This window comes from Notolepis coatsorum (assembly GCF_963971535.1).
Source record: "Notolepis coatsorum genome assembly, chromosome: 18".
Lineage (NCBI taxonomy): Eukaryota > Metazoa > Chordata > Actinopteri > Aulopiformes > Paralepididae > Notolepis > Notolepis coatsorum.
The window spans coordinates 13,509,918-13,533,706 of NC_140182.1; the positions used below are offsets into that span (position 1 = coordinate 13,509,918).

The following is a 23,789-nucleotide window of genomic DNA, read 5'->3' on the forward strand; positions in this document are numbered from 1 at the left end:
TACTTTAACCATCAAAAAAATATCTTTGCTAGGCATGACGTTTCACTGGCTGCCCCCTGTATCTTCACTCAACTGTTGTCATTCAGGATCTGAATTCAGTTTGATCTGAAAAGCGCTCTCCATCGTTACCAACCCGCTAAAAAAGGTGCGGTCGTTACGTATAAGGCGTTTAGCGATCCGGTCCGGGTAGCACCGAGCACGTTGGCACCGGTACCCCCCTCAGTACCCTCAGTTCTCGTTACCCAACCCTAATCGTAAGTGGTGTACTAGCTTGTGTTGTTGTTTTTCTTTACACAACCGCGCAGGTGCTCAACTAGCGAGCCGTGGACTGCATGACCGTGGCGAGTCGCCTGGGTCGCTTTAGAGCCTTCCGGGGCGACTCGGGTTGCATGTGTGTGTGTGTGTCGAACGCAGGCTTCTGTCCACCGGTGCAAAGCTTTTCTGCAGCACGGTCACCGGGACGCTCCCTGCTTCGCCCGAGACGAGGCCACGTAACTCACAGCCCTGTCCCCCCGCCCTTTCGTCCCCCACAGGTCATGGACCCCAAGGTGCAGAGGACGAGGTGTCGTCAGCACAGCGGGGTCCCCCTGCCCCCTCTGGACGTTCTCAGGGTCGGAGAGCAGATGCAGTACAAGTCCGACGAGAAACTCTTCCTCGTCCGCTTCTTCGACAACAAGCGCAGCTGGTGAGAAACTCGCCGATCTTCTCTCCTCTCTCTTAGAGCCTCGGCGCGCTCGACCGGCGTGTTTGCCTCTCGGTTCGCGGGGTCCAATCCATTTACATTTGACATTTTGTCATTTAGCTGAACACTTTTATCCAAAGTGACTTACAAGTTCTGTACGACAAGTCAGCAGGAAGGGTACAACTCTTTCAGCCGAGTAACGATGTTTATCAAACAGTGCTGAAACTTGGGTGCTGCAGTATTGAGTGCATAGACATAAGACATAATAGTATAGTAGGAGGAGTGGTAGTATAGGACCGTAAGAAGAAGACAATCCGAACGGGGATAGCTTTATTGGGGCGACGTGGCAGCCTGGCGGTTATAGAGACCCTCCTGTAACCAGAGGGTCACCGGTCTGACCCCCGTGACAACCGAACTGGCCACTTAACACATTAAGTGCCACGGCCCTTCCGGGAAGTGACCTGGCCTTGCCGTCCATTAACCCCATGTAAACGTAGTTGTAGTTTGTAGAGCTAAACCTATATTTTATAGTATAGCTATGGGTCTAATAACGCTGTCGAGTCTCATTGAGCTGCTTCTGGTCAACGTGCAAAAAACTGATTATTTTTTCATCCGTACATTTCCGTTTATACCGTTTTGAATATGAACATAGTCCGGCCGCTTCTGAGCAGTTCCAGGGAAAAGACACGAAAACAGCTTTTTTGTGTAATTCAATAAACACGTTGTCATTTTTCGCCTGATTATCGGATCTTCCTGAAATCGACGCTAGATCGTTACTATTATCCTTTGTCGTGCACGCATACAATGTGGTTTAGACCGGCTTACCCCCCCCCCGCACCCAACGGCAAACAGCCACACACATAAAACACAGATAGCTTCAATAGCTGTAGTTATCCACAGCGATCCTGTCCCAGATGCGTGTTGCTTATTAACAGCGGAAGAGTGCAAAAATGCTTCCGCATTCGTCACCGCACGCCACTACGGTAATGCGCCTTTCCTTTTCCTTCGCCCAGGTGCACCGGCGTGCTCGCGAGGTGCTCGGGCTCGCGCGCGCATGCACATGAGATCCCCGCTTGGTTCGACACATATTAACACGCTTTGGTTCAATTTAATCACGCTTTGGTTCATATTAATCACCATACACGTGATGGACGCAGCAGGCGATCACTCCTACTGTTATTCAGCTGCGCCGAGGTACATGATTGATTGATTGATTGATTCATACAAGACATTATCGCCTAAGCCAAGCTGCACTTTAACATAGGTCTGGGTTGTTTTTATTTCTGTTAGCGCTGCCACTCTGCAGTAAACAGACATCACTGATATAGAGTGTCTGGTCAGTAACATGGGTCTAGAACCCACCTCACCCCTGCCCACTTTGACAACCTAGGATGGCTTAGAGTAGACGACAAAGGCGTAGCACATTTTCCTTTTTGAAAATCATCTGACATGAAGATGGAACACATTTTTGTTGCTAATATTATTTATATTACTGGTAGTTCATACAAGACATTATCCTCTAAGCCAAGCTGCACTTTAACATAGGCCTTTCTTTGTAAAATGTGTCATAATGTAGCATTTGTGTGTGTAACGTACACTGTAAAAAATAAATGTTTTTTTCACAGGAAATTCACTATTATTTTACAGATTACTTTTGTTTTTCTACTTTAAGTGTAAATGCCATACAAATATAGTAAATTACCTTTTATCAAAATATTAACCATTAAATAAAGGTTGTAATTCCTTCATAGTTAAAGACAGTAGAGGTTATACTTTATTATCTAAAGATGGTAAGTTAGAGTGCTGTGTTCACTCATAGTTAAATACAGTAGAGGTTGAGTACTTCATTATCTAAAGATGGTAAGTTAGAGTGTTGTGTTCACTCATAGTTAAATACAGTAGAGGTTGAGTACTTCATTATCTAAAGATGGTAAGTTAGAGTGTTGTGTTCACTCATAGTTAAATACAGTAGAGGTTGAGTACTTCATTATCTAAAGATGGTAAGTTAGAGTGTTGTGTTCACTCATAGTTAAATACAGTAGAGGTTGAGTACTTCATTATCTAAAGATGGTAAGTTAGAGTGTTGTGTTCACTCATAGTTAAATACAGTAGAGGTTGAGTACTTCATTATCTAAAGATGGTAAGTTAGAATGTTGTGTTCACTCATAGTTAAATACAGTAGAGGTTGAGTACTTCATTATCTAAACATGGTAAGTTAGAGTGTTGTGTTCAGTCAGACAGTAGACAGGTAGAGGTTGAGTACTTTATTATCTAAACATGGTGAGTTAGAGTGTTGTGTTCATTCATAGTTAAAGACAGCCGAGGTTGAGTAGTTTCTTCTGATATCACTTTCAAACTCCAAGTGATTTAGATCCAAAACATTTTCTAACAATACATGTTCACAACACTGTTTAGTCTGTGACGACGCGTCGCGATAATATACATGTATATTCCATAGTAAAGTACACGTTAACGTTACAATGTGTTGTGTTCACAACACTGTTTAGTCTGTGACGACGCGTCGCGATAATATACATGTATATTCCATAGTAAAGTACACGTAAACGTTACAATGTGTTGTGTTCACAACACTGTTTAGTCTGTGACGACGCGTCGCGATAATATACATGTATATTCCATAGTAAAGTACACGTTAACGTTACAATGTGTTGTGTTCACAACACTGTTTAGTCTGACGACGCGTCGCGATAATATACATGTATATTCCATAGTAAAGTACACGTTAACGTTACAATGTGTTGTGTTCACAACACTGTTTAGTCTGTGACGACGCGTCGCGATAATATACATGTATATTCCATAGTAAAGTACACGTTAACGTTACAATGTGTTGTGTTCACAACACTGTTTAGTCTGTGACGACGCGTCGCGATAATATACATGTATATTCCATAGTAAAGTACACGTTAACGTTACAATGTGTTGTGTTCACAACACTGTTTAGTCTGACGACGCGTCGCGATAATATACATGTATATTCCATAGTAAAGTACACGTTAACGTTACAATGTGTTGTGTTCACAACACTGTTTAGTCTGACGACGCGTCGCGATAATATACATGTATATTCCATAGTAAAGTACACGTTAACGTTACAATGTTGCGTTGTGTTCACAACACTGTTTAGTCTGACGACGCGTCGCGATAATATACATGTATATTCCATAGTAAAGTACACGTTAACGTTACAATGTGTTGTGTTCACAACACTGTTTAGTCTGACGACGCGTCGCGATAATATACATGTATATTCCATAGTAAAGTACACGTAAACGTTACAATGTGTTGTGTTCACAACACTGTTTAGTCTGTGACGACGCGTCGCGATAATATACATGTATATTCCATAGTAAAGTACACGTTAACGTTACAATGTGTTGTGTTCACAACACTGTTTAGTCTGACGACGCGTCGCGATAATATACATGTATATTCCATAGTAAAGTACACGTTAACGTTACAATGTGTTGTGTTCACAACACTGTTTAGTCTGTGACGACGCGTCGCGATAATATACATGTATATTCCATAGTAAAGTACACGTTAACGTTACAATGTGTTGTGTTCACAACACTGTTTAGTCTGTGACGACGCGTCGCGATAATATACATGTATATTCCATAGTAAAGTACACGTTAACGTTACAATGTGTTGTGTTCACAACACTGTTTAGTCTGACGACGCGTCGCGATAATATACATGTATATTCCATAGTAAAGTACACGTTAACGTTACAATGTGTTGTGTTCACAACACTGTTTAGTCTGACGACGCGTCGCGATAATATACATGTATATTCCATAGTAAAGTACACGTTAACATTACAATGTTGCGTTGTGTTCACTCATAGTTAAAGACAGCCGAGGTTCCAAGTGATTCGTTGCAATGTACGCGGAAATGCCATATGCATTTGTCTGAGCGGCGTGAAAGGAAAGGCGCATTACCGTAGTGGCGTGCGGTGACGAATGCGGAAGCATTTTTGCACTCTTCCGCTGTTAATAAGCAACACGCGTCCCAGATGGATGTTGTTGGGCATTGCACTTCAACGGGCGGGCGGGGTCAGTAGTCCAAACCATCCCTACAAGCATGTGTTTTGCCGGAGTGTTTAGGACCCCACACTGCAGCTCAGTAGAGAAAATAAACGAACCCGTTTCTAACTGGGTGCAATAATGCCGGAAGGCGTTAGAGGGCGGTATAAGACCGTCTGCCAGCTCAGACACACTCAGAACAGTATGCACAAGGTGCCCCACTGAATTATGAATGGCAATAGATAATAAAAGAAATACCGTGACAGAAACGTAGATCTACGTTTTTGGCAATCAAAGTGTTAAGGGGCGTTGCGAATGGCTGACCCTGTGCTCTGACCATTTTGGTGAAAGCGAGCCTATACAGCAGGGGTGCCCAACCTTTTTTGAACCAAGATCTACTTTTTTATTTGCCACCTAGCCGAGAGCTACCAGCCCAAATTTGACCTACTCTCGGCTAGTATTAGTAGTAATAGTAGATTAATAATACCCATTCAATATGCACATGACAGAAAATATTATAATATTTTCTGTCATGTGCATATTGAATGGGTATATAATATGATATTTTATATATCATTGTAACGGTGTAGTGTAGGAATTACAAGAATGACAAGAATGTTATTAATGAAATGAATGAATATTATCAAACGTAATTGTTTCTGTATACACATTTATAAAACGATCAAGGCATATTTAGCCATTTTTTTATGTGTTCACATGCGCTTTTAAAGAATAAACAAAAACAAGACTTAATGGGAAGGGTGTGTGTTGTGAAGGATCAGATTAAACCGAATATGTATATTTATTTATATATATATATTTAATTGTATTTGTATATCGTTTGATATCCCCTGTATATTCCTTGTACAATATGCATTGAATATCCCCGTTTCTACTAAACAGCCCATAATAGTTTCATTCTACCATTGGACGAGAACCTGGCGCCAGGTTGCCATACCCCTAGGTCCAAGTTCAATCGTGCCGCCTAACATGTCGAGGCAACCCCCGGTTCCGCGCAGTAATATGCCGGGCGAAATACGAATGGTACTATTTGTTCATAGCGCATATATATATGGCGCTCGTAAAGTAGAACTTTCTTTTAGTCCAGTTCTTTACCCTCCAACAGAGTGACAGACGCAAAAGCCTCCCCACGACGCACGTGCGGTGTAGTAAGGCCTACTTGGCCCAGAATAGGCATTGAGATATCGTGTAGATTAATAGTTGAATGGTCATAGTTTGGCACCATACCGTCGAGTTGGACGTATTCTATTAAGCTAATAATAGTCTATTTATGTATGGTGCATCGTTCGGTTCGAGTTCTACAGTTATCAGTACCCCCATCGTTCCTGACGTTATCTGGACGCTTATCCAGGCTGGTCAGACCCCTAGTGGTGATTGCATCCGAGGAGCTCCGGGTCAAGAGCGACTGGACCTGTATATTGGATTACTCTACCCCGACGACGGCGAGCCTTCCACGGCTCTTGGATTATGCTTTGTGTGCTTTGATTATTCCATGGATAAAGGCCAACACTGCCGAGTGTTGGAATTACCCCCCGGAGAGGACTCCAGGTGAGGCGGCGCTCTACACGTGAGGTCGTACCACGTCTCTCCGTTGTGGACCGGCAGATACCGTTCCACAGAGGGTCCAGCTGTATTCGTCTGCGGCCCGAGGTTCTGTGGGCACCGTGTCCAAGACTTTGGATTCTCCCAAGACACCGTCGGCCAGATGGGATACCGCCAGCGGCTTCTCTAACCCCCCCCTCCTACTGTCTTACAACCAGCGGGACCCCCCCCCCCTTAGTGTATCCAGCTATAATCATTTAAGTACCATCGCTATCGTTTCCTAAATATTCCAGGTTGTATACTTACTCCCTGCGCAACCAGAGATTGGACATTCAATGTTGATTTACCTACGAATACTAATTTGCCATAAAAGTGCATATTCAATATTTCAAATCATAAATGTAATTAAGTGAATGTTGTATACACCTTTTGCTGTATTAAATATTCGATTTGGTACATTTGTGTTGGTTCGTTTCATCAGGTGGGAAAGTGTTCATCATACTTATATCTTGTACTGGGTGGCCAGAATTTAAAGTACATGAGGTAGTGGTATTAAATATCATATCTAACAATACAGTCAGGGAATTGTACCCCTCAGCTACAATTGGTCCTTCGAGCCGGATGGTAACTAGTGTAATATTAATATAGTGTTATTAATATCGAAATGGCCTATGATGAACACTCCACGAAACGATCCTCCTAACCTAGAACGCCCGCGGCGCAGACGACAGACACCTCAGTACTTAGAGGCTTACACTGTCAGTCAACTACCTAGCCTTCGACAAACGGTAAACGTGGTAAAAGTAGAAAGTAAAATTATGTCTGACCTTAACGACCAGGTTTCCCCGACCACAGAAGCCCTAGTAGGTCCTAATGTAACTGACCAAGCCCACGGTGGGGACCAGGAGGGAATTGACATGCCTTTACCCCCCGCCACTACTAAAGAAGTAGTCCCCGACAAGCCCCGGGAGGAAGACAACCCTACAGAGAGAGAACTCTGCACGGAAGAAGAGGAGGAGAGCGCCGAGGAACTATCGCTTACTATGCCCGAAGAGAAGCAGAGCGCGCCGCCGCCGAAGCCCAGCGCGCCGCGGACTATGCCCAAAGAGAAGCAGAGCGCAACATCGATCTCATCCCGCGCCAAGCCGAGCGCGACACACTACAAGCCGAGCGCGACAAGTTAATGGCGCAGCTAAGGAAGCGGCTGATGATCCCCAGGGCAACACCCTCTCCCTCCACCAGGGGTTCAAGGAACTCGTCGAGACAACAGTCAAGAGCAGCGCCTCCTAAACGAGCAAGCGACCCTGAACTTGACCAACAGACCGAGTCTAGACCCCCCGCAGACCCCCTTCCCATACCGGTCCAAGCGAGACCCAGCTACAAGGAAGGAGCGGCATACACTGCGGAGAAGCGAGATAAACGATTACAGGATCTGGAAGATCTGATAGAGGAAGAAGAGGGAGAGGAGGAGAACCAAGCCCGACGACAGCACAGTACTCCACCGGACCAGGAGGTCCCATACAGTCCAGGCTATACCCCCGCGGCGCTGCGCTACAGACCCCCGACTCTATTCACGGGTGAGCACGACGCACAACCAGCCCCGAGGAATAGCACCTGGACCAGCTGGCTATGGTACCCTGCCAGTACCAGCCCACAGCGAGGCGCAAGAGGGGACTCGCCCAGGAGGTCTCTCCCCCAACGCTCGCCGATGTATCCGCCACCCACGGCGTCATACATTGCACTACAGAAACACGTCACAGAGGACCCAGCAGCAGATGAAGAGGTCCAACACAGTGTGAAGAACAGTTTCTACGTGGACAACTGTCTACAAAGCGTCTCGACTCAAGAAGAAGCCGAGGCTCTCCTAATCAAGTTACGCGCCTCCCTAATCAAAGGAGGCTTTGATCTCAGGCAGTGGGCCAGCAGTGACCCGCACGTATTGCGCAGCCTCTCCTCCGCAGACAAGGCTGCCAGCAGCGAGACCTGGATGGCGACAATCCCAGGAGAAGCCCAAGAAATGACACTAGGATTAGTCTGGCGCTTCAAAACAGACTCGCTCCACTATAGACACAAACCCTTGGCTCCAGAGCAAGGAAGGTCGGCGGCGATACCGACCACCAGACGGAGTGTGTACAGAACACTCGCCAGACAATATGACCCGTTGGGATGTATTCTACCTTACACCACCAGGGCAAAGATGATTGTACGAGCACTATGGGACAAGGACCAGGGCTGGGACGACCCAATACCCGCACACCTTGCCTCAACATGGAGAGAGTGGGAGACGGAACTCCGCTCACTCCCAGGTGTCAATATACGCCGCAGCTACTTCCCATCCACAGTGAGGCCAGAGACATGCGAGATTGAGCTACACGTCTTCAGCGACGCCTCCGAAGTAGCCTACGGATCGGTTGCCTATTTGCGTGCCCAAGAGATGGGAGGAGAGATACACACTGCTTTCATACTGGCCCGCTCAAGAATAGCCCCACGTAAGCAACAATCTATCCCACGTCTAGAGCTCTGCGCAGCCCTCGCAGGAGCGCATCTAGCCACGTTAATCCAACGTGAACTCACCATTCCGGTGCATAGAACAATCTTGTGGTCAGATTCCACGACAGTACTCGCATGGATTAAGTCTGATTCATGCAGATACAAAGTCTTCGTGGGAGTCAGAGTCACCGAGATTCAAGAATTAACAGAAGAAGCAAGCTGGAGGTATGTGGATACCAAACACAACCCAGCTGACGTCATCACCCGGGGAATGTCCCTGGATGACCTAACCCGTCGCAACATCTACAGTGACGGACCAGCATTCCTCCAGCTCCCGGAAGGAGATTGGCATACGCCCACCCCGAGGGAAGCAAGTAACGAGGAGGTTGAGAACAAGAAGCCTATGTTCTGTGGACTGAGCACTATCGCCTCCACAGACCCCAACATAGATGATTGCATTACCCTAGAGAGTGCGCAACAAAGAACATTCCTGCGGCACCACCCAGAGATTCAGTCCACCACTGACATGTCAGCAGCTGACTACGAAGAAGCAGAACTTCTTCTACTACAACGAGCCCAGAGAGACTCGTTCCCCGATGAGCTAGACTGTCTACAGGGAGGAAACCCCGTCCCATCAGACAGCAGACTGATTCACCTGGCACCAGAGAGTGACGCACATAATCTCATCAGAGTGGGTGGTCGCCTGCGGAGAGCCCCCGATCTACCAGATGACATTAAGCACCCGATCGTCTTGAACAGCCGACACAAGGTCACAGAGCTGATCATAAAGAAATACGACGAGGATGTGCACCACGCAGGAGCAGAGAGAGTCTTCGCGGAGATCAGACGTCGTTATTGGATATTGCAAGGGAGAGAAGCAGTACGGCGCTTCCAGCGAACCTGTCTAGACTGCCGTAAGTGGCGCGCGCAGCCCAGCATACCACGGATGGCTGACCTACCCCCCTGTCGCCTCCGAATCGGCGACAAGCCATTCCACTCCACAGGCATGGACTGTTTTGGCCCGTTGTATATAAAGAGAGGAAGAGGCACCGAGAAGCGGTGCGGTATTGTATTCAAATGCATGACCACCAGAGCGATACATATCGAGCTCCTTCCGACCATGAGCACAGACTCATTCCTTATGGCCTTCCGGAGATTCATATCACGGAAAGGACAACCGTCTACATTGTTGTCTGATCACGGGACCAACTTCAAAGGCGGAGAAAGAGAGCTGAGAGAGAGCTTCCAAGCTATGGGCCCAGAACTTAAGACCCACCTCGCTCCAGCCCAGATTGACTTCCAGTTTAATCCCCCGAACGCACCCCACTTCGGTGGAACCTGGGAACGAGAAGTACGTTCTATAAAGACAGCCCTGTATGCCGTACTTGGAGCCCAGACTGTGGCAGAGGAAGTCCTAATGACAGTCCTCACGGAGATCGAGGGAGTATTGAACTCAAAGCCCCTCGGTTACGTCTCCAGTGATGTAGCAGACGTCGACCCAGTCACCCCCAACACACTCCTAATGGCGCGGCTGGACCCCGCGCTACCCCAGACAATGTACAGGCCTGAAGAAGCGAACGGCCGAAGAATGTGGAGGTACAGCCAAGTGCTAGCTGACAAGTTTTGGAGCAGCTTCCTACTTCACTACCTACCGTCTCTACAGACCCGCCAGAAGTGGGTAAAAGAGAGAGACAACTTGACAGAAGGAACAGTCGTCATGATAGTTGACCAGTCACTCCCCAGAGCTATGTGGCCGGCTGGCCGCGTAAGCAAAGTGATCACCGGTGCCGATGGCAAGGTCCGAGCAGCTGAAGTACTCGTCCAAGGGCGCACCTACACACGTCCCGTGGCGATGCTCATAGAACTGCCCCGACTCCCAGATACTATCGATGATGACCATGACCCTATGACTTTGTGAGTTGACTGACCCTTACAGCGGACCTTGAGTGGAAGACAGTGCGGTTAATCTGTCTCTGCTTAGCTAATTAGGTGGGACTAATTAGGGGGCGGCTGTTGTGAAGGATCAGATTAAACCGAATATGTATATTTATTTATATATATATATTTAATTGTATTTGTATATCGTTTGATATCCCCTGTATATTCCTTGTACAATATGCATTGAATATCCCCGTTTCTACTAAACAGCCCATAATAGTTTCATTCTACCATTGGACGAGAACCTGGCGCCAGGTTGCCATACCCCTAGGTCCAAGTTCAATCGTGCCGCCTAACATGTCGAGGCAACCCCCGGTTCCGCGCAGTAATATGCCGGGCGAAATACGAATGGTACTATTTGTTCATAGCGCATATATATATGGCGCTCGTAAAGTAGAACTTTCTTTTAGTCCAGTTCTTTACCCTCCAACAGAGTGACAGACGCAAAAGCCTCCCCACGACGCACGTGCGGTGTAGTAAGGCCTACTTGGCCCAGAATAGGCATTGAGATATCGTGTAGATTAATAGTTGAATGGTCATAGTTTGGCACCATACCGTCGAGTTGGACGTATTCTATTAAGCTAATAATAGTCTATTTATGTATGGTGCATCGTTCGGTTCGAGTTCTACAGTTATCAGTACCCCCATCGTTCCTGACGTTATCTGGACGCTTATCCAGGCTGGTCAGACCCCTAGTGGTGATTGCATCCGAGGAGCTCCGGGTCAAGAGCGACTGGACCTGTATATTGGATTACTCTACCCCGACGACGGCGAGCCTTCCACGGCTCTTGGATTATGCTTTGTGTGCTTTGATTATTCCATGGATAAAGGCCAACACTGCCGAGTGTTGGAATTACCCCCCGGAGAGGACTCCAGGTGAGGCGGCGCTCTACACGTGAGGTCGCACCACGTCTCTCCGTTGTGGACCGGCAGATACCGTTCCACAGAGGGTCCAGCTGTATTCGTCTGCGGCCCGAGGTTCTGTGGGCACCGTGTCCAAGACTTTGGATTCTCCCAAGACACCGTCGGCCAGATGGGATACCGCCAGCGGCTTCTCTAACCCCCCCCTCCTACTGTCTTACAACCAGCGGGACCCCCCCCCCCCCCCTTAGTGTATCCAGCTATAATCATTTAAGTACCATCGCTATCGTTTCCTAAATATTCCAGGTTGTATACTTACTCCCTGCGCAACCAGAGATTGGACATTCAATGTTGATTTACCTACGAATACTCATTTGCCATAAAAGTGCATATTCAATATTTCAAATCATAAATGTAATTAAGTGAATGTTGTATACACCTTTTGCTGTATTAAATATTCGATTTGGTACATTTGTGTTGGTTCGTTTCATCAGGTGGGAAAGTGTTCATCATACTTATATCTTGTACTGGGTGGCCAGAAGTTAAAGTACATGAGGTAGTGGTATTAAATATCATATCTAACAATACAGTCAGGGAATTGTACCCCTCAGCTACAGTGTGCTTGTACATTTGAACATAGTTCCATGATACGTGGCTGCGTTGTGCTGAGAAAGAGGCGCAGATCCGTTTCTACTCTGAGGCGAGATCTGTATTTATTTTGTATTAATGTCAGAGCCGAGAATCCCGCTTCAGAGGTATGTCGACGCAAACGGGACAAGCTTTTTCAGCGCAGCATTACACAGCACTGGGTAGTCGTTCCGGACTGATATCCAGAACTTTGCGAGGGCCTGTCCAGTGAACTTGACTTTCAGTAGCTCGTCACACGAAAGATCGATCAACGCCTCCTGCTCAGACAGAGGGAGGCCTGTTGCGAGCGTCATGCGCAATGAACGGATCTTGGATCCAGTTGTTCAAATTGTCCGTGCTCTTTCTTTCAGGGAAATAATTCCGAAATTGATCAATGAGCCCTTCTATGTGGCTACAGATGATGGGCTTCAAATCATTAACACTTTCAGTGCCACGGACAACATATCTCATTTTATTAGCCCCCCACTGAGTGCCGATGACGACAAATATCGTTTTATTGTTTTATTAACGATCTGAAATCATATTTCATCAACGAGTCTCCCGTTGGTACAGCAGCCCCTACAGGAGCTCAGAATGGAAAAAAAGCGCCCCCTATCGTTTATCCCTGTGTAACTGCAGGTCAGTCGCTTAGACTGACCTGCGATCTGTAGATATGTAGGGGCGGAGCCAGCTGGTTCCTTGTGCTGGCAATAAGTCTGATCAACATGGAAGTCATCGCGGGACGGGAATCAGCCTGGAATATATATTTACAGCAGCCAATACTAGGGGTGGACGGTATAAACGGTATACGGTATAAACGGTATGAATTTGCTCTACGGTATGGATTTTGACTATACCGTGTAACCGGTAGGGCAGCTCTAAAATAGCAATGACGTCATGTAACCACAGCGCGACTATTTCAATCGCATTTGCCCCTAAAAATAGATTGAATTAGTCATAGATAATAGATATGTGCAAACTGGAAAAAGTTATTTAGGAGGCTTAGCGCAGTGGGCGCACTGGGCGTGTCAACACGCAATTGTCATTTCATAATAAACACATATCGCTGCAGTGCACAGCAAGTTTCAATTTCAGTTCCTGGCATTTTTAACCAGTGGAGAAAGGTAAGAGATCTTACCTATCGTTTTTCTTATATGAATTATTCTACGTTAATAAAACATACCTGGTGATCAACTACAGTTTGCTGTAAACATTATGATATGTGTCTAGTGTTATGATAACGACGGGAGGACGGCTGCAGCAGTGGATTTGCGAAATAGCATGCAGCTGCAGAGCCGCAGAGCCAGTGGCTCTTTCAGGTCTGGTCACAGGCCCGCTCAACAGCGCCCCCCCACCAAACGGCTGAACGACCTGAAAGAGCCACTGGCTCTGCGGCTCTGCAGCTACATATGCTTCTAGCAAAATCCAGCCCCGCTGTTTGCAATGGGAGCAGCACGGAGTCTCGACTCGGGACTTATTTTATTTGGAATATAATGACTTTATACGCAAAAGTAGCCTAGTTTTAAGTTAAAATATTATAAATCTACATGCCTTGAGGATGTCATTCTTTATATAGCCTGCCTATCAGGCAAAAAAAATTATTCTAACGGAAACACTGATACCGTGATATATACCGTTACCGTCTATGCCTCAAATTATACAGTGATATAAATTTTAGACCATACCGTCCACCCCTAGCCAATACTCAATCAATAAGCGTGATCAATATTTGGAATGGCGATCAGGAATTGGAATGATCTTTTTGGAGAACATCTGATCTGAGATAAGGAATCTATTTTACCAGTCTTGGGATAATCAGAGTTGTATTCGCTGAGATTTCAGCGTTTGCCCTATGTGTGATGTATGTGCGCGATCGCTGATGAGGAAATAAGAGAATCGATTTTTCAGATCGCCTCTATAGCGTGCATACGTACACTATCGATAATCTAGCGTTTATTTGAAAACGATTCATAAATAGGCAGAAAAATGAGTTTGTGTATTCTAGAATATTCCAGTAAATGTCTTATCATGGAATCTTTATATTTTCCTTGAAAACGAGGGCTTTTCAAAATGCTATAAAACAAAAATGAACAGATAAAAAAACAATCCGCTTCGACAATGTTGCCTGGAAAACGAGTCATTGATAAGCGACGGGCAGATTAGACACATAGCCATAATTTAAAACATAGATTAGGCGTTTTTAATGCTAACATTGAAGTGGGTCGCGGCATTCAAGGAGGTTCCGGGGCACCGAGCTCCGGCACGGAAAGTGTTAAATACGGGCTCTGCTTACGTTTTTCCACAACTTGGCTCTTAACATCGTACGACATGCAGTCAATTCTTTTTGAAATAGTGTCAGCTGACAGCGGTATTGTATGGAGCTGCTCTGCAACACTTTGTCCACAAAGGACAGAAACCACATATTTGGTACAGGGCAACCAAAAGTTCTCTGCAAGTGTGTGGGGTTTCCCAGTCTTTGCGATCCAATTGGCAACAATAAACAAAGCATGTAGTCCTTTTTCGTTGACGGTTGTTGCCGTTTTCAGCACAGTTTTCTCTGCTCTAAAACCGTAGTTGCGAGCAGGGCCGTAGCTGTCGATTCTGGGCCCCATGAAAGAATGTATTTGTGGGCCCCCAATCCATGCGAGCGCGCGCCAGCAAAAAGATATTTGGTCATTTATTTATTGATGAAAACACATATGGTTTTTACCTATACATTCGGATCAGCAGTTCAGCACCTGCACTGTTGGTGGGTGAGCCGAGTAAAGGATGTCGCATTGCGTTCATCTTCAATGAATGGACCAATGCAATAGTCTACCAAAGAACCTTGAGTCGCACTAGGCTGGGAACAACCCTGGGTCAAGTGATAGTAAACTGGACTGGACGAACAACATCGAGGCCCTACAGGAAGGGACAGAGCAGACTGTTCTTCCTGAGAGGGCTCAGGTCTTTTAATGTCTGCAGCAAACTGCTGCAGATGTTCTACCAGTCTGTGGTTGCTGGTGCCCTCTTCTTCGCTGTGGTATGCTGGGAGGGCAACACCAACACAGACAAAATAAACAAACTGGTCAAAAAAGCAAGCTCTGTGGTGGGAGCGGACCTGGACAGTCTGGAGGTGGTGGGGGAGGATGAGGAGGAAGCTGTATGCTATCCTTGAGAACCCCTGCCACCCCCTCCATGATGAGCTGACCGCAATGCGGTCCACGTTTAGCCACAGACTTATCCCCCCCGACATACCACAAAGTGCTTCGGGGCAGTCCTTGTCAGGCTCCACAACCAGGCAGGGCCAGGACGGGCCAACTGCCGTGGACTGGAGGAGCTGGGTTGTGGACTGTAACCAATTAATTTGATTATTTAACATCATGATTGGACTTGTTTCTTTTTCTTTTCACCACTTTTAGCTCTATTTTAGCCCTATTTTAGCTATTTTTATCCCTATTTATTTGTCCATCTTGTTTTTAAACACATACTAATAAGTGTATGTTATGTATTACCGTAACTGTTTACACTAACTGTTTTTAAATTTCTGTTGTGCTGTAATGGACATCTGAATCTCCCCTTGGGGATAAATAACGGTTTTCAATTCAATTCAATAGCAGATCTTCTACCTCAGACACCACTACAGTTGGCTCAGTATCTGTGGAATCCTGTGTCGCAGCCTCACTTTGTCCCTGACATTGACTGTCCATAGCTGCTTCCTCCTCATCTGTGCTGCTTTCATGGTCCTCAACTTCTTCTTGTACTGCTACTTCTGCCTCTTCACCTCTGCTCTCCTCGTTGGCTGCCTTGCTTGAGTATCCATAGTGTACATGATTTATAAAATGTCCTATAATAGTAACACAGGTACAGCTTGAGCTATCTCTTTATTTTTAATTTTTTTCCCCCTCCTTTTTCCTCCGATTTTCTCCCATCCCAATGTTAGTCGTTATGCCAATTCCCAATCCCCTTCCTGGTCGCTGCGCACTTACCCCCCACAGTCGGTCTGGGAGAGTGGAGGCTATCACGTGCTTCCTCCGACACACGTCTAGCCAATCAACCGCTTCTTTTCACCTGGCAGCGCGGACTCTCACTGAGAGGGTGTAACGTGTGGAAGGATCACACTACCCCCCCTTAGATCCTATCCGCGCTGAGCAGGCGCCCCGACCGAACTGTAGGAGTCGCTGTTTACAACGACCCGGACCCACCCCGCCAGCTTTTCCACCCTCTAATACTGCCAATTGTATTAGTGTGAACGGCCAGCCAAGCTGGTGACACGCCGGGAGCTGGATTCGAACAGGCTGGATTCGAACAGGCGAATCCAGCGTCTCCGGCGTTTGGTGACGAACGCAATCTCCGCTACGCCACCTGACCGCCCGCTCGAGCTATCTCTTAATTGTTATAATAATAATAATTTGTATAGATATTTTCCAATTGCTCAAATCTAGCTATAGCTACTGTAACAACCTCAATTTAATGTGCCAGTGGTCAATGGTATTGCAATTACTGGAAGAACTAGAGTAACTAAATGTGAATATTACCTAAAGTTGTATTCAATGCATGCATGGTAAGCATATTTTAAAATCTGTTTGTTAACCCCAAGCCCTGCTGCTTACCTCCCTTCAACTCGGAGCTGGCCTGAGGGAAGGGGACAAGCCCCTAAGCCGCATCTGTGATTAGCATGTAACATTATACAGGTTAGGTTAGCTAGCCATAGCAAAAGGGCATAGCTGCTGGATACAAATTCACTGAGCTCATCTACACTCATCTAATTTGATAGCAACAGGTAGCTAACGTCAGCCACAAAATGTTGGCCAAGCTGTTATGGGCTTCAAAACAAGTTCTGTGAATAAATACCTTTCTTGTGAAAATACTTGGTGACTAGCTGTCAACCTTTTATTATTTTCCTCTTGCAATGCTGATGTTTTTTCTTTAGTTTCTGAGCTCCTGATTCATGAGCTGTAGAGGACATTTTCCAGTCAGTCTGACTGTTCAAGCTGCGCACTGTGCACTGCTGTGTATGTGGACTGAACCATGCAATGAAAGAAGGGAGGGGTGCTCATATTGTCAAACAAAGTAACAAGCACCTATAATAAAACCATATTAATAAAAAGATAATAATAGTGTTCTCTGGGCCCCCTCCCCAGTGCTGGGCCCTTGGAATCATCCTAACCCCCCCCCAGCTACGCCCCTGGTTGCGAGTGTCCAGGTTAAATGAATCAAATCAGCTTTATATGCTTGGCCTGGAAAGTCCCCCCCCTGGAAGTGCTTTAGTTACGTGACAGTGTCGATCACAAATATCTGAGTACACATAGACTCACAAAAGACCAGGTGGTCGATATACCTGCGCAGGGCTGTCACGCACGCTCGCGCATGCACGTTGCGGCACTTTGCGCTCCTCTGACTCACAAAAGACCAGACGTGGCGCCTGCGCTGATGTATGAGATGTGTATTGGAATACTGTGCCTCCGTTGATGCAGGGGCGAGACATTATTTTTTTGCCAATGCGCGACCCCACTGTCGCCTACCTAAATAATCTCACGGTCTACTTGAAACCAGCGTGTGATCTACCGGTCGATCGAGGTTGACTGGTTGGGCACCACTGCTATACAGTATGAGTGGATAAATCGACTCATTACACTCTGTGTAGCAGTGCTCTAGATTCCAAAAAGGAGGAGGTGACACTGGCAAGTGTAAATGTTTAAAGAATCCATTTAATTCATACAGGGTTTATCCGGGCTCAGAATGTGACGGAGGTTTAAAGGAGCAATAGGCGGCCATTGATTTTGGGCAGTTGGAAATATTTTCAAATCCCTTTTGACACCCATACCAATCAGAACGTATAAGGATGCCTCCAAAGCCTCGCCCGCTTTAGAAAACATTCATAAAGATTTACGCTAACGTTATTGTTAGCTAGTTAGTCATAGCTCGCATATGACATGATTTACCTTGTTACGAGACTTAAAGGAACACATACGGGTAGCCTACGCATTGTCCAACTAACACCGATCCCAAAGGCTACCCGTTCTCTATGTCCGCTTCCATTCATTGTGCTAAGCTAGGCTAACATGCAGCCAGATGGCTTTCTACTGAACACACCGAGAGAAAACTGGTATCTATCTTCTTGTCTCTCTCTGGAGAAGACGATAAGCTAATTTCCCAAAATGTTGGCGTGTTCCTTTAAGGCTACAGTGTGATAAACCAATGCTAACGTAGCAAATAATTGTCAATGGGTGGGAGAACGTTCATGGGGTAACGTTAGCATAAATGTTGAGTAACTTAATGTGCTCTCGTTCGTTCTCGTACATTAAATGTTAGCTTTCCTAGCGACTTTGCTGCCATTCGGTGTTCCTAACGTTACCCTTCAGTGCAGCCTGACACATAGAGGAAGCACACAATGGGCGAATGCTTGGTAGAATCCGGTGTTCAGCTAGCATTAGCTGTAATGTTAACAAACAGTGTTTTGTAGCCAGGGGCTAAAAGCGGATGTCGTCTTGTCTGTTTACACTTTGTACTCTGGGGTAACATTAGATCAGGAGGATTGAATGGGTCATTAGCGGCAGCGCTGCTGTGGCATCTATCAGCTGAGCTCAACTAATCATTAAATGCAATTGTAGGCCTATGGCAGGTCTCTGAGAAAAATGGAGAGCACTAACATGACTGAACTGAAATTAAGTCAGAATGCAGAAATACAATGTCAAGCCAAGACGAAAAGTAGGGATGCACCGATCCGACTTTTTCTATACCGATACCTGGGTTTTGGTATCGGCCAATACCGATACCGATCCGATACCCATTGTCCAATTTCCCCCCCAAAAAAGTTAAAAAAAAAAGAAAAAAGAAATTACATTAAAATATATTTTGTTTTTAAGAATTGTAAAGGATCACAAGTGTGTTTTTGATTTGTTGTAAACAAAGACAGAAAATAAACTTCATTCAATTAATAAACTGTATGCCTCACTGTCACTGTGTGGAAGAGACTGGGATCATTCTTTTGTGCAAGGCAACACCAGGCTTGACTTAAACTTTACTTTCCTAACTTAGTGAAACTAAATGTAACAAATTAACACATAGATATAAATGTACTGAATGGTTATTTCTTTTATTTCTTATATACCGGTATATATTTAAAAAAAATCCGATATATATGTATATATATATTTTTTTACCGATACCCGATCCAGCAATTTTACTGATATCGGCGGCTGATACCAATATCGGATCGGTGCATCCCTAAAGGCCTCTACATGCTACAGCAACTTCAAAGCAACTGCAACACAACATCAGCGCGATTTCAACGCGGTTGTTGCAGAGGGTCTTGTAGACTGTGTTGGGAGGATGTTGCGTACATCTCCCCCAAATCTAATCTAAACAACCGTTGCGTTGATATTGCGTAGCAGTGATTGGTTGGTAGTGAATGGGGGCAGGGCTGTCATAGAATAATATTGGTCCCGCAGAGAATACTCCATTGTTGTAGCCAGCCAGCGTTGAGGCTAAATAATTAGCGTCACATAGCTGGCCTTTTTCTGAAAACCCAAGCACATATTGTTCCATAGCATATGCCTTCAGTTGATCATGACAAATCCTCTCTTACCTTGACGATTAAAAAGCCTCCATAATTTAGTAAATAAAGCTGTAGCCAGCCAGCTAGCATTGGTGCTATTCAAAATGCTATCCACATTAGCTACATAGCTAACCAACTAAATACAATGGTATCCTGAGGTAACGTTAAATACAACGTTTGCTAGTCGAAATGACTGGACACACACACGGGGACAAGTTAAACATCAATCAATTAATTTATTCCAACAGGTAGTTTGAGCTGCATGTGAGCCGAGGTCTTTCTCTCCTCTCCATTGGAAACTAATGACGTTACGTTAGCTCGAAAAAGCACAGAACCGGCCGACAAAAGTTAAGCTGCTAGCAACAGACACTATAATACTTCCGGTTGGGGTATTTCAAAATAAAAGAGCGACATCTAAAAGCACCGTAAATACGTTTATTTTGTACATTATCTAACGTTAACAGGAACCTAAACTAATCTAAAGTTAGTTTAGGTTCCTGTTAACGTTAGATAATGTACAAAATAAACGTCATTTCGACTAGCAAAGGTTCGTGTTAACGTTAGATAATGTACAAAATAAACGTATTTACGGTGCTTTTAGACGTCGCTCTTTTATTTTTAAATCCCCCGACCGGAAGTAAAAATAATGCTTCTTTTTCTGCTTGTTATCAATGGGTTGGTTGAGAATTGAAGTTTCATCGATCTAGGGAACCTAGCTACATCCGGGGTACAATGTTGCATAGGCTGCACATCGATGTTGCAGAAGCATAAAGGCAGAGTGTCTGCAACACCGTTGCTTTGTCGATGTTGTGTTGCAGTTGCTTTGCAGTTTCTGTAGCATGCAGAGGCCTTAACGAAAAGGCTTATCAGTGAATCAGAGATAACAAAGCATTGGGGAACAACTAGCCAACAGTAATTGTTTACAAACATATGCAAGAGGAATTCCTAGAAAGGGAAAAAGAGAGAGCTGGATGAGGAGAGACTGCAAACTGAAAACCTGAAGTCGGAATGAAGAAACATGAAAGAAAGGAGAGCAAAGACAAAATGTGTCACATCAAAACAAGCATGTGGAAAAACCAAGCAAGACAAAAGGAGAGCAGAGAAACAGCCCTCGAAACGTTGTTAAAACAACACATTTTGGCATTAGATGTCTGGTATAGAGTTGCTATAACATAACTGTAAAACGTTATGGTAGCCTAAACTATCTGAAACCGTGATAACGTTCATTCATTAAAATGTTCATGGAAATGACCGACCAAACCAAATAATTTTCAATTACATTTCTACTAGTGCGTTATGATGGTACTACAAGCCTTTCCTCAAGGTTGGCAGGTCTTCTCTCTCTCAGACAATAAATATAATAACATTGCTTGTGCAAGGCCATCTCCATCACTGGGCTTACTCTCTCCTGTACTCTCTCTCTCACTCACTCCCACTCACCTTCTTCCAAGTGCTCCCCCGCCCCACACACTGATTCACTCTCTGCTACCAGGACTTTATGATTACGTTTATAATACCGTCCGGTACTTCGTTTTCAAGGGTTGTGCGTGAAAGGACGGCGTAAGTAAACCTTATGCTTACCGTCTGACTCCCATCGCCCAGCCCGCTCTTATGATCTACCAGTAAAGTGTCAAAATGTGCGCTGGAGCGGAGATCCAGAGACCCTCGAGCGTTATCGGTTACGGTAACACATTCAGATTCCGACGAGGCTGGTGCCGTACCGAGGCCATACAAACAAAGAGACTAATAATACAGCGGCATTGCCTGGTTCCGCAAGAAAATATATAAATGTCATAAATGTACTTTAACCTCGAGAAGCCTGGAAGAAGAGGACGGGTCTCGGGTCCACTCGACTTTCTCTCTGCAGTTAAAGTAATTATAAAAAAAAATGCGTAGTCGAGGGGTTTCCCAGGCAACGACACGGAGGTCGACTCACATTTCCGATCAGTGCTGCATAAGATGCTCCGAAACGCAAATGCTTATTGATTTCCAAATGAATGGATTGGTTATTCCGCTCGACCCTGGCAGCCTGCCTGGACACTCGCAGGGGAGAACACTGCATTGTTTGCTCCTGAACGGTAGCATTCACAGTAATTCCTCCCTCTCCCTGCTCTCATCCTCCTCACGCATTATCTTTCTACGGTAGACTAGACTTGTTTCTTTGTCGACGCTACGGTTCAGCATGTCTCCGGATGCCCCCGAATTGGGATTACCATACCGGGGTCCAGATTCGGGGATAATATCTCTGTGACGATGAGTGTGATTAGTGAAGCTTCTTTTAGCGTTTGTTTGCGCGTCATTGACAGCCTTGTCTGGCGTAGCGATCGTGTCTTCTCCTCGGCTCGCCTGTGTCTGCTTCTTCCGCTTGGACTTCCTTGTCTTCAACGGACCGGTTCGATGACGCTCCGGCGCCATGCCACACTACAGAAGGTTAACCCTGTGGCAGTGAAAGGGTTAACCTGATGTTGTGTGGCAGTGAAAGGGTTAACCGTTTGGTAGTGTTGCAGTGAAAGGGTTAACCCTGTCGCCTCAAGACGGACAGGAGCACTTGGATTGGTCCCCGGGCGCGGCCCCACGCCGCAGCCCTTGTCTGCTCCTGCCTACCCTTGGGGGGGAAGGGAGTGCAGAGAGACATTTCATCGGCGACTCAGTGTGTGTGTTCCTGTGGGTCGCCCAACTCGCATGCGTGTGTTAATCTGAATGACAAATAAAGACTTCTTCTTCTTCTAAAATGAAAGGAACCCCGGTGGAGTCGTGTAACGGATATATAGCGTCGTCGTTCTCGCCGACACCGGGTGTGTTTTTCACCAGAATGGATCCTGTGTTGGAATTCTCTTTTGCGGAGAAAAAAAAAAAAAAAAAAAAAAAACTACCAATACAAACGTCAACCGTTTCGATTTTTTAACTGTCCCGGAGTTCTCGCTAATCTGAGCATTTAGCACTACACCCAGTACTACTAATTTACATATTTTATACCCAGTTTAATCACCTGTACATTGTATATTACTATTGCACTTTGCACTTTACTGTTACATTTGCACTCCTTTCGTGCTGTATGACGACAATACATTTGACTCCAATCTAATCTTCTCCTCAGGCAATGGCTTCCTAGATCCAAGATGGTTCCCTTCGGCGTCCACCAGACGGTCGACAGAATCAAGCTGACGGAGGGGCGGTCCTCGAGCGTCCGCAGAGCAGTGCGCGCGGCCTTCGACCGGGCCACGGGCCACCTGGGCGGGGACGGGCCCACCTGGGCGGGGACGGGCCCACCGGCGGCCCCAACGTCGTGTGCTGAGCGCCCGCCATCTTCACCACCTCGAGGGAACCCCCTTTTATTGTTTACTTGATAAACCCCTCCCCACCAACAGTTAACAGTTCAATTTATTTCCACCTTGTACGCACATCCACACGCGCGCGCACACACACGCACACAGTCGCCAACGTGTTTACCATTTCACGCAAACCGGGTCCACTTTTGTTTAGAATCGGATTCACATGCAAACCGAGCTGCTCAAGTCAAGTCAAGAGTTTTATTTGTCACGGCATACTGCTCGCCGGGGGGGGAGGGAGGGGGGTTTGACGTACACCGCAAATCGCACGTCGTCCTCCCTTTTTTTTTTTTTTTTTATCAAGTACCTTTTGTTGGAAATACTGTAGCTTGCAACATGTCCTGGGAAGTTTTGTCAATGAGCTATGCAACTGAAACTCAAGCAACTAGGTTAGCAGGTGCAAAAAGGAAGAAAAAAAAGAAAAAGAAACTCGCATACATGGGTTTCGAGGACCGACTTTGAAAAATCACTGGTCTAACCTGATGAATGTGCCGGAGTTTGATCTCTGTCTCCCCTTTAATGTGCTGCAAGACTGCTGTGACCTCCACTGCCATAATGACTCTCTCTCCCCCCCCCCCCCCCCCCCCACTGCCATAATGACTCATCGCTCCATCACATCCCCACCCATCCATCCACTCCGCATCTCTCTCTATCTCACTCTCTTATCTCTGTCTCTCTCTCACAGCAGCAGCCCTGTATTTTACCCTGTA

The 23,789-nt window shown here is 45.9% G+C and overlaps 1 protein-coding gene across 5 annotated transcripts in view; it reads left to right on the plus strand.

The window, feature by feature from the left end:
* The window catches only part of LOC311245225 (uncharacterized protein), a 50,850-nt gene extending 27,826 nt beyond the window's left edge, over nucleotides 1-23,024 (plus strand). For 4 of the 5 annotated variants that reach the window (XM_084335051.1, XM_084335052.1, XM_084335053.1 and 1 more), the window contains exons 13-14: nucleotides 534-685; nucleotides 22,848-22,977. In XM_084335051.1, coding sequence (XP_084191177.1) covers nucleotides 534-685; nucleotides 22,848-22,862 — 167 coding nt within the window. In that variant the 3' untranslated portion in view covers nucleotides 22,863-22,977. Of the gene's footprint in view, nucleotides 1-533; nucleotides 686-22,847 lie in introns of all 5 variants that reach the window. The other variant, XM_084335054.1, reaches the window with a different exon arrangement.
* The last annotated feature ends 765 nt before the right edge of the window (nucleotides 23,025-23,789 follow it).